General features: G+C 39.7%; 1 protein-coding gene across 1 annotated transcript in view; it reads left to right on the forward strand.

Moving 5' to 3' along the window:
* Nucleotides 1–13930, forward strand: part of LOC126412202 (von Willebrand factor A domain-containing protein 8) — a 251832-nt gene that overhangs the window by 163103 nt on the left and 74799 nt on the right. The window contains exons 21-23 of the mRNA XM_050081684.1: nucleotides 1419–1621; nucleotides 5752–5919; nucleotides 6709–6848. Coding sequence (XP_049937641.1) covers nucleotides 1419–1621; nucleotides 5752–5919; nucleotides 6709–6848 — 511 coding nt within the window. The remainder of the gene's footprint in view (nucleotides 1–1418; nucleotides 1622–5751; nucleotides 5920–6708; nucleotides 6849–13930) is intronic.

Raw genomic sequence — 13930 nt, forward strand, 5'->3', positions numbered from 1 at the left:
TTATTTGGGCAGCCATAATGTGACATGCGTGTACTGACTTCCAATTCGTCGAACATGGTACACTCATCAGTCAACATTGTTGTGACACTGTACTCCTTGCCAATGTGCATGTTTTCAGGGATGCATTTAGTCATGAGTTCCTTTTTAAGGGTGACAGTGCTCAATCACATCAAACAGTACAGGTGGAGGAACTCTTGGAACAAGAGGATATTCAGGGATTGGCCTGGCCTTTCCATTCCCCTGACTTAAATCCCATCGAGAACATATGGGATGCATTAGGGAAATGCACTGCAGCACTTCTGCATGCACCAGTTGCATCTTTCTTTCAGTTACGTTACATATTATACTATAGCACTTCTTTCTATGAGTAGTCCAAATTCCATCATGCTGTGTTGCTTGGCAGTGACACATCATACAAAACTTATTTTGTCCTTAAGTTTTACACACTGTTGTATATCCAGAATGAGTAAGTATTTCGAGATGTGTACCTGAGTCATGTGTTTGCTTATATTTGAAACAGTACGACAGATGTGTGTGGAACCTCTTCTCATGGTCGCAGACAAAAATTGTGGTGTTATTACCTTGTTACAATTTTATCAAGTTTCACACATGTTGTCATCATCGAAATGCATTTTGCAGTCCCTTTGCAATACCACAGTAACAAGTTACATAGCTACAGCAAGATTCGGAATCATAATTTTGCAGCAAAAATTTTAAAAATTACTTGCATATATCAGAAAATTTGCCACATTTTCCATTATAACTTAGGGTAAACGAACTCCTGATATATTTACTCATTTGAGATATATTAGAAGTATCCTTTTGAGGTGCCTCACTTTGTAGAATCCGTGAGTTCTTGCTGTAATGAGCTTCCATGAAAGGTTGTAAGCTGAAGAAGGGACATAAGAGATTTAATGCCTTGCTAACATTGACAAAATTAAATGCAGTATGAGATCAACAATGTTTAGGAAGAAGATCATCTGTGACATTTTATAAAGAACATTTATGACATTTGTTTCAATGATTTAGGGAAACAAAGGAGAAACTGTATTGGAATACACAAAATTGTGATATGAACTCCATTATCTTTACTACTGAAAAGTCACTTGGTAACTGGACTCCGTAATTTGATCTTTGACTTTGACAGCTGATGTTTTATAATCAAGACAGTAGGAACATCAGCTAATGGAGAGCTTAAGTAGATCACTGGACATTAAAGCCAGAGATCTAGCTAACAATGTTGTTACAGCTCACACTTTGAAATTGCTTCAGATGTATTTATTATTAATTTCTGCTAAATGTGAATTATTAATACATGTTTGTGGCCATTTTTTTCCTTTTTGGAATGTGTGCCTCTTTTTAATAATAATTAAGTATATTCCATCATTTTTGTAACAAGTATATTATGACATTTTCAGATTCTGAGGACAACATGATGCATGACCATATTCATGCTCTGCTGTCGAATCCACTGAGGCTGATGACAATGCAGCCAACAGGCAGCACAATCAGTGAAGTACCCTTGCAAGGTACCATCACACCAGTGAGGGGTGCAAGACCACAGTACACACTTGCTCCCGTGTGCACCACAGGCAACTATGTCCTTGTGCATGAGCAGTCAGTGAGTCATCCTCAATCTCAACTTCTGTAATTTATATCTTTTGTACATGTGGCATTATTGAAGTATTGATGAAACTATTGATTCTATTATACACCTAATTCTTACTAGCAACAAATTCTGTTCCTATATTATCCACTTCTCTAAAGAATATCTGTATCCTATCTGTGCTTTTGTTTAATCTGACAGTATTTTGAAAAGTAATGATATCAATATAATAGAGGGAAACATTCCACGCGGGAAAAATATATTTAAAAACAAAGGTGATGTGACGTACCATACGAAAGCGCTGGCAGGTCAATAGAAACACACACAGACACATACATACACAAAAAATTCAAGCTTTCGCAACAAACTGTTGCCTCATCAGGAAAGAGGGAAGGAGAGGGAAAGACGAAAGGATGTGGGTTTTAAGGGAGAGGGTAAGGAGTCATTCCAATCCCGGGAGCGGAAAGACTTACCTTAGGGGGAAAAAAGGACGGGTATATACTCACACACACACACACACACACACATATCCATCCACACATTTACAGACACAAGCAGACATATTTAAAGACAAAGAGTTTCGGCAGAGATGTCAGTCGAGGCGGAAGTCCAGAGGCAAAGATGTTGTTGAATGACAGGTGAGGTATGAGTGGCGGCAACTTGAAATTAGCGGAGATTGAGGCCTGGTGGATAACGGGAAGAGAGGATATATTGAAGAGCAAGTTCTCCGGAGTTTGGATAGGTTGGTGTTAGTGGGAAGTATCCAGATATATGTCTGCATATGTGTGGATGGATATGTGTGTGTGTGCGAGTGTATACCCGTCCTTTTTTCCCCCTAAGGTAAGTCTTCCCGCTCCCGGGATTGGGATGACTCCTTACCCTCTCCCTTAAAACCCACTTCCTTTCGTCTTTCCCTCTCCTTCCCTCTTTCCTGATGAGGCAACAGTTTGTTGCGAAAGCTTGAATTTTGTGTGTATGTATGTGTCTGTTTGTGTTTCTTTCGACCTGCCAGCACTTTCATATGGTAAGTCACATCATCTTTGTTTTTAAAAGTATTTTGAAAAGGATAGATTGCTACCCTCACACACACGTGACCACTGTCTCTGGCTGCCAGTGCCAAACTGCGAGCAACTGCACATGATGGGAGAAGCAGTCTGGTCGGTGCGGGTAAGGAGGAGGCTGAGGGGAGGGGCGGGGGGGGGGGGATCAGCGTATGGGTGGTGGACAGTAAAGCGCCATTTTGTGGGAACATATAGGGATAAGGTGGAGAGGGGGTAGAGAAGCCAGATGCACTCAGAAGGTTAGACATAGGGTGGGATGGGGCAGAAAAGAAGAAAAGTATACAGGCTGTAGATGTGCTTGTGGAATAGAAGGGTGTAGAGTGGGACTGGGAAGGGATAGGCAGGTGAAAGACAATGACTAACAAAGATTGAGGCCAGGAGAGTTACAGGAAAGTAGGATAAATTCCAGCAAGAGTTCCCACCTGCGAAATTCAGGATGTGAAGCAATAATTAAAATGAAGAACGTTGTGATGGGCAACATGCTCAGCAACTGAGTGGCGCAACTGTTTCTTGGCCATAGTTTGTTGGTGTCCATTCATGCAAACAGACAGCTTGTTGGTTGTATTGCCCACGTAAAACAAAGCACAGTGGTTGCAGCTTAGCTTGTAGATCACGTGTCTGGTTCCACAGGTAGCCCTGCCTATGATAGGATAAATGATGCTTGTGACTGGACTTGCATAAGTGGTGGTGGGAGCATGTATGGGACAGGTCTTGCATCTAGGTCTATTACAGGGATATGAGTCATTAGGCAGTGGGCAGTAATGTGATGTTCACTTATGGTTATCTTATAGCCTCTCCAAGGAATCGGGCATTTTAAAAGCATCATCACAATAAATATTTTCACTTATGAAATTCATCATAAATAATTCATCACAATTTGAGAAGAATAGTGATACCAATACCTACAACACTAGAGGGAAAACAACTTTCATTACCCATTATTAAAGCTGTCAGTGGCTCAGAAAGGCATTCAATATGCAGCAGTAAAAATTTTTGATTGTTTGCTCAATGTCATAAATGTTGGAAAGATAGCAAATCAAGTTTTAAAGCTCATCTAAAATCATTTCTCCTGTAGTGGCATGAGGAGGACTAAAAAATAATGTGTTCATTAATGTTAACACTAAACATGTATACGTATCATGTAAACTGACTTATTCCACATCATTATCACAAAAGAATTGTTCAAATTATCTGTTGAACATATAACTAACCAACTAACTAACTACATATCTCAGAACTGAAACACTTTACATAATACCCTACACTGCTGTCAATTGGAGCCTATTGGTATTTTATTTTATTTGCTTGTATTGTTTCTCAAAATGATGTAGCTAGATTCAGTGAATTTGAAAGACAAAGAACGTTTATATAGAAAGATCCCTAAAGTGATATTACACTGTCCAATCTCATCAATGTGACCATCTATTAAAAGCCTGAATAACGACCTTGTGCAGTGTGAACCACTGCAAGATGTGCAGAAAGAGAGTCAGTGAGGTTCTGGAGGGTACTGGCAGGATTTCTGTGCTAGGTTTCTCGGTTGAGGTTCCATGGCATGATCGAGGTGGCCCCACAAATTCTCAGTTGGGTTTAAATCCAGGGAGTTCGGTGGCCAAGGGAGTGTGATAATATCATTCTGGTGCTCTTCGAATCATGTACGTACACTGTGAGCTGTGTGACACATTGCATTGTCCCCCTGGTAGATGCCATGATGCAAAAGAACAGACTGCATGTAGGGGTTGACATGGTCTCTAAGGACAGATGCAGACTTGTGTTGATCCATTGTACCTTTCAAAATGACAATATCGCCCTTCCGACAATTGTTGCAAGGGGTTTGTTTTCAGATATTTCACACCAACATCTGAAAAGGCCACCTGTTGCCTCTCAGTTGATGTCCAGTTGCAGCCTTCATCACCAATAAACAGCAGTCATCATTGGTGCAAGAACCAGGCACCTGCTGCATAGGCCATATGCAGCAACATTCGCTAAACAGTCATTAAGAAGGCACTGTTGATAGCCCCTTGGTTCATCGGGATGGTCTGTTGCTCAACAGTTGCTCATCTATTTGTCCATACACATTTCCACCATGCGGGTTCACCCCTGTTGTCTATGACCCATGGTGTACCACAGTTGCCTTGGTGCCGGCTTTGGATAGCACCAGTTTGCCGTGCATAGTATACTTTAACCACAGAATTATGCAAACAGTTTACAAACTTAATTGTTTTGGAAAGACTTCCACCATTGGCCCGAAAGCCAATGATCGAGCCCTTTTAGACATCAGATAAATCACCCCATTTCCGCATTATGACAATGACTGCACCGTTTTTCACATCCCCCCGACACACTGTATATACCCTCCAGTGCTAGTACTGCTGCCCCTGCACCCATGAAGGTTTATTGCTTTTTGATGCTGAACATAGATGGTGGTCACATCAATGTGACCAGACTGTGTATTTTTATAGTGTACAATTAATCTAAGCATGGGACATCCCTGGCTTCACTGTGATCTTCCCTGACCTTACTGGGAGGTTATGCCGTGTGTGTTTCTTAGAGGTGTGCTGGAGTTGTGATGTAGCAATGCTAAGCACACTTCTATGATTGAAAGTCTCTAAGGTGCGAACACATTGTAAACTACACTATGAAAAAAAACACGGCATGATTTGATAGAGAAATGACCAGAAATTGATTGAGGAGGTTGCCAGATTTTGTGACACCTGCAAAGGACAACAGTTTTTTAAGCACATTAATAATACTATCATTTAAGGAATCAACATTAAGGAAATGTTACATAAATTTTAAGAAATTACTTGAAACGTCATTCAGATAATGTAATTTTTTAATATTGTATCATATTTTACACTGTCAGTCACTGACAAATGCTGCAGCCTGAATGGGAAGTTTAGTGTCAGTCACCAATGAGTGACATGGCACCTAATGTATTAATGTACATGGCCATATTGACTGTACATTAACTAAAGTCATATGTATTTGAAATACTCAGAACAGCATTAAATAATAGTGATAGTTAAATGTTAATAGTGGGAAAGTTTAATTGATTCCATAGTGAGAATAATGTACTGTTTTCAGTCAAATGGCTTAGTGCTGGTAGACTGGTCTGCGGGTGAGATCCACAAAGTGCCACTTTCCGGCAGCCCAGGTGACCGAGGTGGTGCTGGAGGCTTCTTTGGTCTTGCATCTTCGAGTGTGGGCAATTGGAAGATGCTCCCAGCTCTGCTTCATGACATGCACACTGCTGTAAGTTCTTAGTGGTGTGCTAATTCTTGCTTTAATAAATGTGTGGAGATTCTCCTGACCAAGTTTTCTGTAGAATTAATTTTTTTATTATCATATTGTAAACTGTGTATTACATGCCATAGGAATTACAGCACTTTCAAAAACTTTTAACGTGAAATTAGTAATAGACCTGAAAAATTCTGCTTAAAATTTTCCACAAGCTACAGTGCAGATGATAAAATCTGAAGACTTTAATGATTCTTTATGTAATTAAGTTAAAACAGAACATTTCTGTCATGAATACTTTGAATTTCAGTAGCTAATAATTATTCCAAACTAACAGAACCTTCATCACTCTTTAAACTAAGATATTTGTACATAAATACAGGAATAGGTGAATAACACAGATTTATTCTTTGAAAACAACAGCACAAATTCCAAGGAAAAACCTCAAAATCACAACCATGAGAATCCAGATGCTACATTAATGACAGGAATCAGCTATTTTCTTGTTTATCTTATCCTACACATGGCCAGGCAGTAATTGAAGTAGAGCTCTTCTAAGCTAGTAAGGGTTCTGTTCCCTTATCCATTAAAATGAAAAAATGCTTTTAGTTACATGAAACCTTTGCAGTTTGTTTTTACCTAATGGGGAGCCAATGTTTAATCACTTTATTTATAAATCATTTATCATAGCATTGATCATTGGTCTTAAATTGAGAGCTAAATCTCCAAAACTTCTTTGTGACTGTTTTGAGCATATGCTGCTTTCTGTATCTCCTGACATTGAAATGCAAATCTTTCTTTCAGGTGTTCTATGAGGAAGGAGGAGAAAGAGCAGAGGTTGTGAATTTTCAGACGTTCATGAGATACAACATCACATTTCCTATGAATGTCATTTCTATACATATACCTTCACCTAACCATTGGCTTATAGAATGTGAAGACAGGTATGCATCACTGTAATTTATAACAGTAATGAAAGTTCCTGGATGGAAAAATATGTAAAATCTGGGAAAGGCAAATGTAAAATCCGGTAAAGGCAAATGTAAAATCTGGGAAAGGCAACCAGTGCATGGCTCACAGATACACATAATAGGAAACAGTTAACACTAGCTTTCAACCTCTTGAAAACACTTAAAACTAGCTTTCAAGCTCTTGCGCTTTTTCTAGTAGGAGTAACACACATACACACGTGCGCGCGCGCACGCACACACACACACACACACACACACACACACACACACACACACACACACACAAATGAACATGCTTGCAGTAGCAGCGAGACTGCAAGCACGTACTATAAGGTGTCTGCATGGTTGTGTGCATGTGTGACTGTGGTACTGCTACTAGAAAAGAACAAGAGCTCAAAAGCTAGTGTCAGCTGTTTTGTATTATGTGCTCCTGTGTGCCACACACCAACTCTTATAATTAACTGGTTGCCTTTCCTTATTTCACTGTAATTTGTGTTGCTTTACATATTTAAATTCTTAGGAGGATATACTGTGCTGGCTGAGACATTAAAGCACAAGATATTATAGTCATGTGAAATCTGATGAATTTTTATGAAACTCCAAGTGTATGTGTTTGTGAGTGTGGCTGTGACTGTGACTTTTTGTTTCTTTTTTTAATGCATGAACTGAAAATATGCTAAATGAAAACTGAAAACAATATCTCATGCTGATAGATTTCATATGATTTAAAGAAGACATTCCATACTTATTTAAGCATTTAGTGACCAGATATTCTATTTATACCCTATTGTAAAAAGGATAGTTGCTACTCACCATATAGCAGAGATGATGAGTCACAGGTTGTTGTTGTGGTCTTCAGTCCTGAGACTGGTTTGATGCAGCTCTCCATGCTACCCTATCCTGTGCAAGTTTCTTCATCTCCCAGTACGCACTGCAACCTACATCCTTCTGAATCTGCTTAGTGTATTCATCTCTTGGTCTCCCTCTACGATTTTTACCCTCCATGCTGCCCTCCAATGCTAAATTTGTGATCCCTTCATGCCTCAGAACATGTCCTACCAACCAGTCCCTTCATCTCCTCAAGTCGTGCCACAAACTCCTCTGCTCCCCAATTCAATTCAATACCTCCTCATTAGTTATGTGATCTACCCATCTAATCTTCAGCATTCTTCTGTAGCATCACATTTCGAAAGCTTCTATTCTCTTCCTGTCCAAACTATTTATCGTCCATGTTTCACTTCCATACATGGCTACACTCCATACAAATACTTTCAGAAACGACTTCCTGGCACTTAAATCTGTACTCGATGTTAACAAATTTCTCTTCGTCAGAAACGCTTTCCTTGCCATTGCCAGTCTACATTTTATATCCTCTCTACTTCGACCATCATCAGTTATTTTGCTCCCCAAATAGCAAAACTCCTTTACTACTTTAAGTGTCTCATTTCCTAATCTAATTCCCTCAGCATCACCTGAGTTAATTCGACTACATTCCATTATCCTCGTTTTGCTTTTGTTGATGTTCATCTTATATCCTCCTTTCAAGACACTGTCCATTCCGTTCAACTGCTCTTCCAAGTCCTTTGCTGTCTCTGACAGAATTACAATGTCATCAGCGAACCTCAACATTTTTATTTCTTCTCCATGGACTTTAATACCTACACCGAATTTTTCTTTTGTTTCCTTTACTGCTTTCTCAATATACAGATTGAATAACATCAGGGACAGGCTACAACCCTGTCTCACTCCCTTCCCAACCACTGCTTCCCTTTCATGCCCCTCGACTCTTATAACTGCCATCTGGTTTCTGTACAAATTGTAAATAGCCTTTCGCTCCCTGTATTTTACCCCTGCCACCTTCAGAATTTGGAAGAGAGTATTCCAGTCAACATTGTCAAAAGCTTTCTCTAAATCTACAAATGCTAGAAATGTAGGTTTGCCTTTCCTTAATCTTTCTTCTAAGATAAGTCGTAAGGTCAGTATTGCCTCACGTGTTCCAATATTTCTACGGAATCCAAACTGATCTTCCCCGATGTCGGCTTCTACCAGTTTTTCCATTCGTCTGTAAAGAATTCGTGTTAGTATTTTGCAGCTGTGACATACTAAACTGATAGTTCGGTAATTTTCACATCTGTCAACACCTGCTTTCTTTGGGATTGGAATTATTATATTCTACTTGAAGCCTGAGGGTACTTCGCCTGTCTCATACATCTTCCTACCAGATGGTGGAGTTTGGTCAGGACTGGCTCTCCCAAGGCTGTCAGTAGTTCTAATGGTATGTTGTCTACTCCCGGGACCTTGTTTCGACTCAGGTCTTTCAGTGCTCTGTCAAACTCTTCACGCAGTATCGTATCTCCCATTTCATCTTCATCTACATTTTCTTCCATTTCTATAATGTTGTCCTCAAGTACATTGCCCTTGTATAGACCCTCTATGTACTCCTTCCATCTTTCTGCTTTCCCTTCTTTGGCTAGAAGTGGGTTTCCATCTGAGCTCTTGATATTCATACAAGTGGTTCTCTTTTCTCCAAAGGTCTCTTTAATTTTCCTGTAGGCTGTATCTACCTTACTCCTAGTGAGATAAGCCTCGACATCCTTACATTTGTCCTCTAGCCATCCCTGCTTAGCCATTTTGCACTTCCTGTCGATCTCATTTTTGAGACGTTTGTATTCCTTTTTGCCTGCTTCATATACTGCATTTTTATAATTTCTCCTTCCATCAATTAAATTTGTCCGCCCCTGGTAGCTGAGTGGTCAGCGTGACAGACTGTCAATCCTAAGGGCCCAGGTTCGATTCCCGGCTGGGTCGGAGATTTTCTCCGCTCAGGGACTGGGTGTTGTGTTGTCCTAATCATCATCATTTCATCCCCATCGACGCGCAAGTCGCCGAAGTGGCGTCAAATCGAAAGACTTTCACCAGGCGAACGGTCTACCTGACGGGAGGCCGTAGTCACACGACATTTCATTTCAATTAAATTCGATATTTCTTCTGTTACCCAAGGATTTCTACTAGCCCTTGTCTTTTTACCTACTTGATGCTCTGCTGCCTTCACTACTTCATCCCTCAGAGCTACCCATTCTTCTTCTACTGTATTTCTTTCCCCCACTGCTGTCAATTGTTCCCTTATGCTCTCCCTAAAACTCTGTACAACCTCTGGTTTAGTCAGTTTATCCAGGTCCCATCTCCTTAAATTCCCACCTTTTTGCAGTTTCTTCAATTTTAATCTGCAGTTCATAACCAATAGATTGTGGTCAGAGTCCACATCTGCTCCTGGAAATGTCTTACAATTTAAAACCTGGTTCCTAAATCTCTGTCTTACTATTGTATAATCTATCTGATACCTTTTAGTATATCCGGGATTCTTCCACGTATGTAACCTTCTTTTATGATTCTTGAACCAAGTGTTAGCTATGATTAAGTTGTGCTCTGTGCAAAATTCTACCAGACGGCTTCCTCTTTCATTTCTTAGCCCCAGTCCATATTCACCTACTATGTTTCCTTCTCTCCCTTTTCCTACACTCGAGTTCCAGTCACCCATGACTATTAAATTTTTGTCTCCCTTCACTATCTGAATAATTTCTTTTATCTCATCATACATTTCATCAATTTCTTCATCATCTGCAGAGCTAGTTGGCATATAAACTTGTGCTACTGTAGTAGGCGTGGGCTTCGTGTCTATCTTGGCCACAATAATGCGTTCACTATGCTGTTTCTAGTAGCTTATCCGCACGTCTATTTTTTTATTCATTATTAAACCTACTCCTGCATTACCTCTATTTGATTTTGTATTTATAACCCTGTATTCACCCGACCAAAAGTCTTGTTCCTCCTGCCACTGAACTTCACTAATTCCCACTGTATCTAACTTTAACCTATCCATTTCCCTTTTTTAAATTTTCTAACCTACTTGCTCGATTAAGGGATCTGACATTCCACGCTCTGATCCGTAGAACGCATTTTCTTTCTCCTGATAACAACATCCTCTTGAGTAGTCCCCGCCTGGAGATCCGAATGGGGGACTATTTTACCTCTGGAATATTTTACCCAAGAGGACGCCATCATCATTTAACCATAAAGTGAAGCTGCATGCCCTCGGGAAAAATTACGGCTGTAGTTTCCCCTTGCTTTCAGCCGTTTGCAGTACCAGCACAGCAAGGCTGTTTTGGTTAGTGTTACAAGGCCAGATCAGTCAATCATCCAGACTGTTGCCCCTGCAACTACTGAAAAGGTTGCTGCCCCTCTTTAGGAACCACATGTTTGTCTGGCCTCTCAACAGATACTCCTCCGTTGTGGTTGCACCTACGGTATGGCCATCTGTATCGCTGAGGCACACAAGCCTCCCCACCAACGGCAAGGTCCATGGTTCATTGGTGGGGAGGGGGGGGGGGGGGGGGGGGGGGAGTCACAGGTAGGCACAACAAAAAGACTGTTGAAAAGTGAGCTTCAGCTGCCAGAGGCTGTGGCCAAGTGCCTACGAGTTGTGTGTGTGTGTGTGTGTGTGTGTGTGTGTGTGTGTGTGTGTGTGTGTTTTCGATGAAGGCTTAGCTGGCCTCTAGCTATGCCTATATGTGACTCAGCTTCTCTGCTACATGGTGAGTGGCAACTACATTTCCATAATATTGCTATTTATACCCTAGATATACAAGATATTTTCAAAACTCTTTTCCATATTTGGAGAGATAATATGGATCAAAACAAGAAAAAAATGTCCAATAAACATGGGCTCTGAAATGCATACTTTTAGAGCTTCAGGGGCCGCTCAAAAATATGGGAACACTGCAAGAAATGCATCCTTGTACATAAATGCACGTGCTTCCCAAGCCTGCAGGGTGTGCTGTTTTGTTTGACCAAGAACAGCACTTGTAAAATGTCCTCAGTGCTTTGCAAGTGTCAGTCAGTAGGAGAACAGTATCCTGTATAGTTGTGAGTGGATTATGTCTGAGCTAGATGAATTCAAACATGGGAAAATTGTTGACGTTCATATGGTGGATGCTTCTGCAACCAAGGTAGCCAAAGTGTTTGGTGTTTCATGAGGCACCATATTGAAGATTTGTACTGCATACAGGGAAAGCAGAAAAACATCATCCTGTAAGTCACACCGTAGATGAAAGTCTGTGTTGAGTGATCGTGATGGATAATCATTGAAAAGAATTGTGACGAAAAATAACAGGATGTCAACTCAAAAAAGTCACTACAGAACTGAATGTCCTTGTGAGCAATGGGGATGAATTGTCGTATCTCTCCTGGCCAACAGTCCCCATATCACAAAATTATTGAGTCTTTGTGGTCTACTACGGAGAGAAGCATTCGCGATCGCTAACTACCTCCATCATCGTTACCAGAACTTGCCACAATTTTGCTGGAAGAATGGTACAAGATTACCTTAAAAGCCATATGGGACTTGCATTTATCCTTCTAAGATGACCAGAAAGTTTTTGGATACCAACGGTTTTCCTACACCGTATTAGGTATGGTAATGTGTTATGTTTTTAGTGTTTCCATATTTTGTCCACACCTCTATAAGTATTTGTTTATCTTCACTGCTGTCAAAAACATCTCTTCTACTGCAACTCTTGTTATTATGAATGACCTACAGAAAGCAATAAACAAATGAGAAAGCATTATTCTGTTATTCTTAAAAAGCAGAACTTCTAATGTAATCTGCTAGGTATCACATACATCCTATAGTTGTGTGTCATCAATAAAAGTAGTGTTCGATGTAGTGTCCGTTCGTAGTACGTCATGCTTCTGTCCAGTGTCTTAGGGAATCACACTCTCTCTGAAAAATCCATGTTGGTCACAGATGCACTGACAGGTGTTCTTGTAGTGTTTTCACACTATTAATGGGGAATACATATATCAAAGATTTCAAGAGTCCCTACAAGCAAAAATCCAAGAGATTAAGATCAGTGGAATGAGTTTGCCAAGGTATTGGACCTCCCAAACCAGCCCTTTCACAGAAATATTGAAACACAAACTGGTTCCATTAGTTCAAACATATGCGCTGCACTTACCCAGAACTGTAACCACACTATCAGATGTTTATTGCATGCTGTATCTGTGTATCCTCATTTGTGTACTGCATTCTGTAGGTCATTTGTAATAGCAAAGAGCTTGTAGTAAAAGAGATGTGTTCCACAACAGTTACTGTTGATTAACAAGTGCTCATAGCTCTTAAGGTATGCATTTTAAAGCCCATGTTTAGTGGACTTTTTGTCTGGTTTTGGTCCTTACTACCACCTCTCGAAATATGGAAAACTTTTCTTTTAACACCTTGTATATTGTGACAGGAATGTGTTGTTTTCATCTGTTAGCACTGAGTCAGTTCCAGTTTACACTAAGAGTTAGCACCACAGAAGATTTAGCAGCCATTGCTGATAATTCTCCCTGTAACGCCAATGTGTGTACTGATGGAGAGCATCAGGGGTCAGGAAGAATATTAAGAAAGTGACAGTTACAATGAAACATTAGTTATCATGCAAGCAGACTCTGCATCTAAAGGTGATGAGACTATGAAGGAGTAAAACTAATTTCATCCACCTCAGTTATCATAACCCAGTTATCATGTTATCTTAAGCAATTTTTGTCTTATTTTATTTCATTTCTTCCCTACATCTGTAATGTAAACTGAGATTGAGATCTTTGGATTTTCCAAACAACAAGTGGATGGTTATTTTTTAATTAACTTCAACATTCAATTTTGAATAATACTTCCATATATTCTCAACTTCATGGTCCAATAACTTCGGAAATTATATAACTGCATGCCCTTGCATTCTGCATACTCAACCACAACTTTTTCCTTTGCATGTCATGGTACAGCTATGATTAAAATATCTTCTGCCAAAACTCTCAATACAATGAAAATCAAAGATACAAGTTAAATATGAAAGTAGATGAATATGATTTTTGTGAGTTAGCGAATAATAATAATAATTTTGTTTTAAGTATATCATAAAATTATTGCAATCACTTATATGTAAGAAAATTAGTTTTATAAAATGAAATAATTATTTTGAAACCTTGTGGATATAATAAGCAAATAAAAATTACTA

This window comes from Schistocerca serialis, chromosome 7, assembly GCF_023864345.2.
Source record: "Schistocerca serialis cubense isolate TAMUIC-IGC-003099 chromosome 7, iqSchSeri2.2, whole genome shotgun sequence".
NCBI classification, from domain to species: Eukaryota; Metazoa; Arthropoda; class Insecta; order Orthoptera; family Acrididae; genus Schistocerca; species Schistocerca serialis.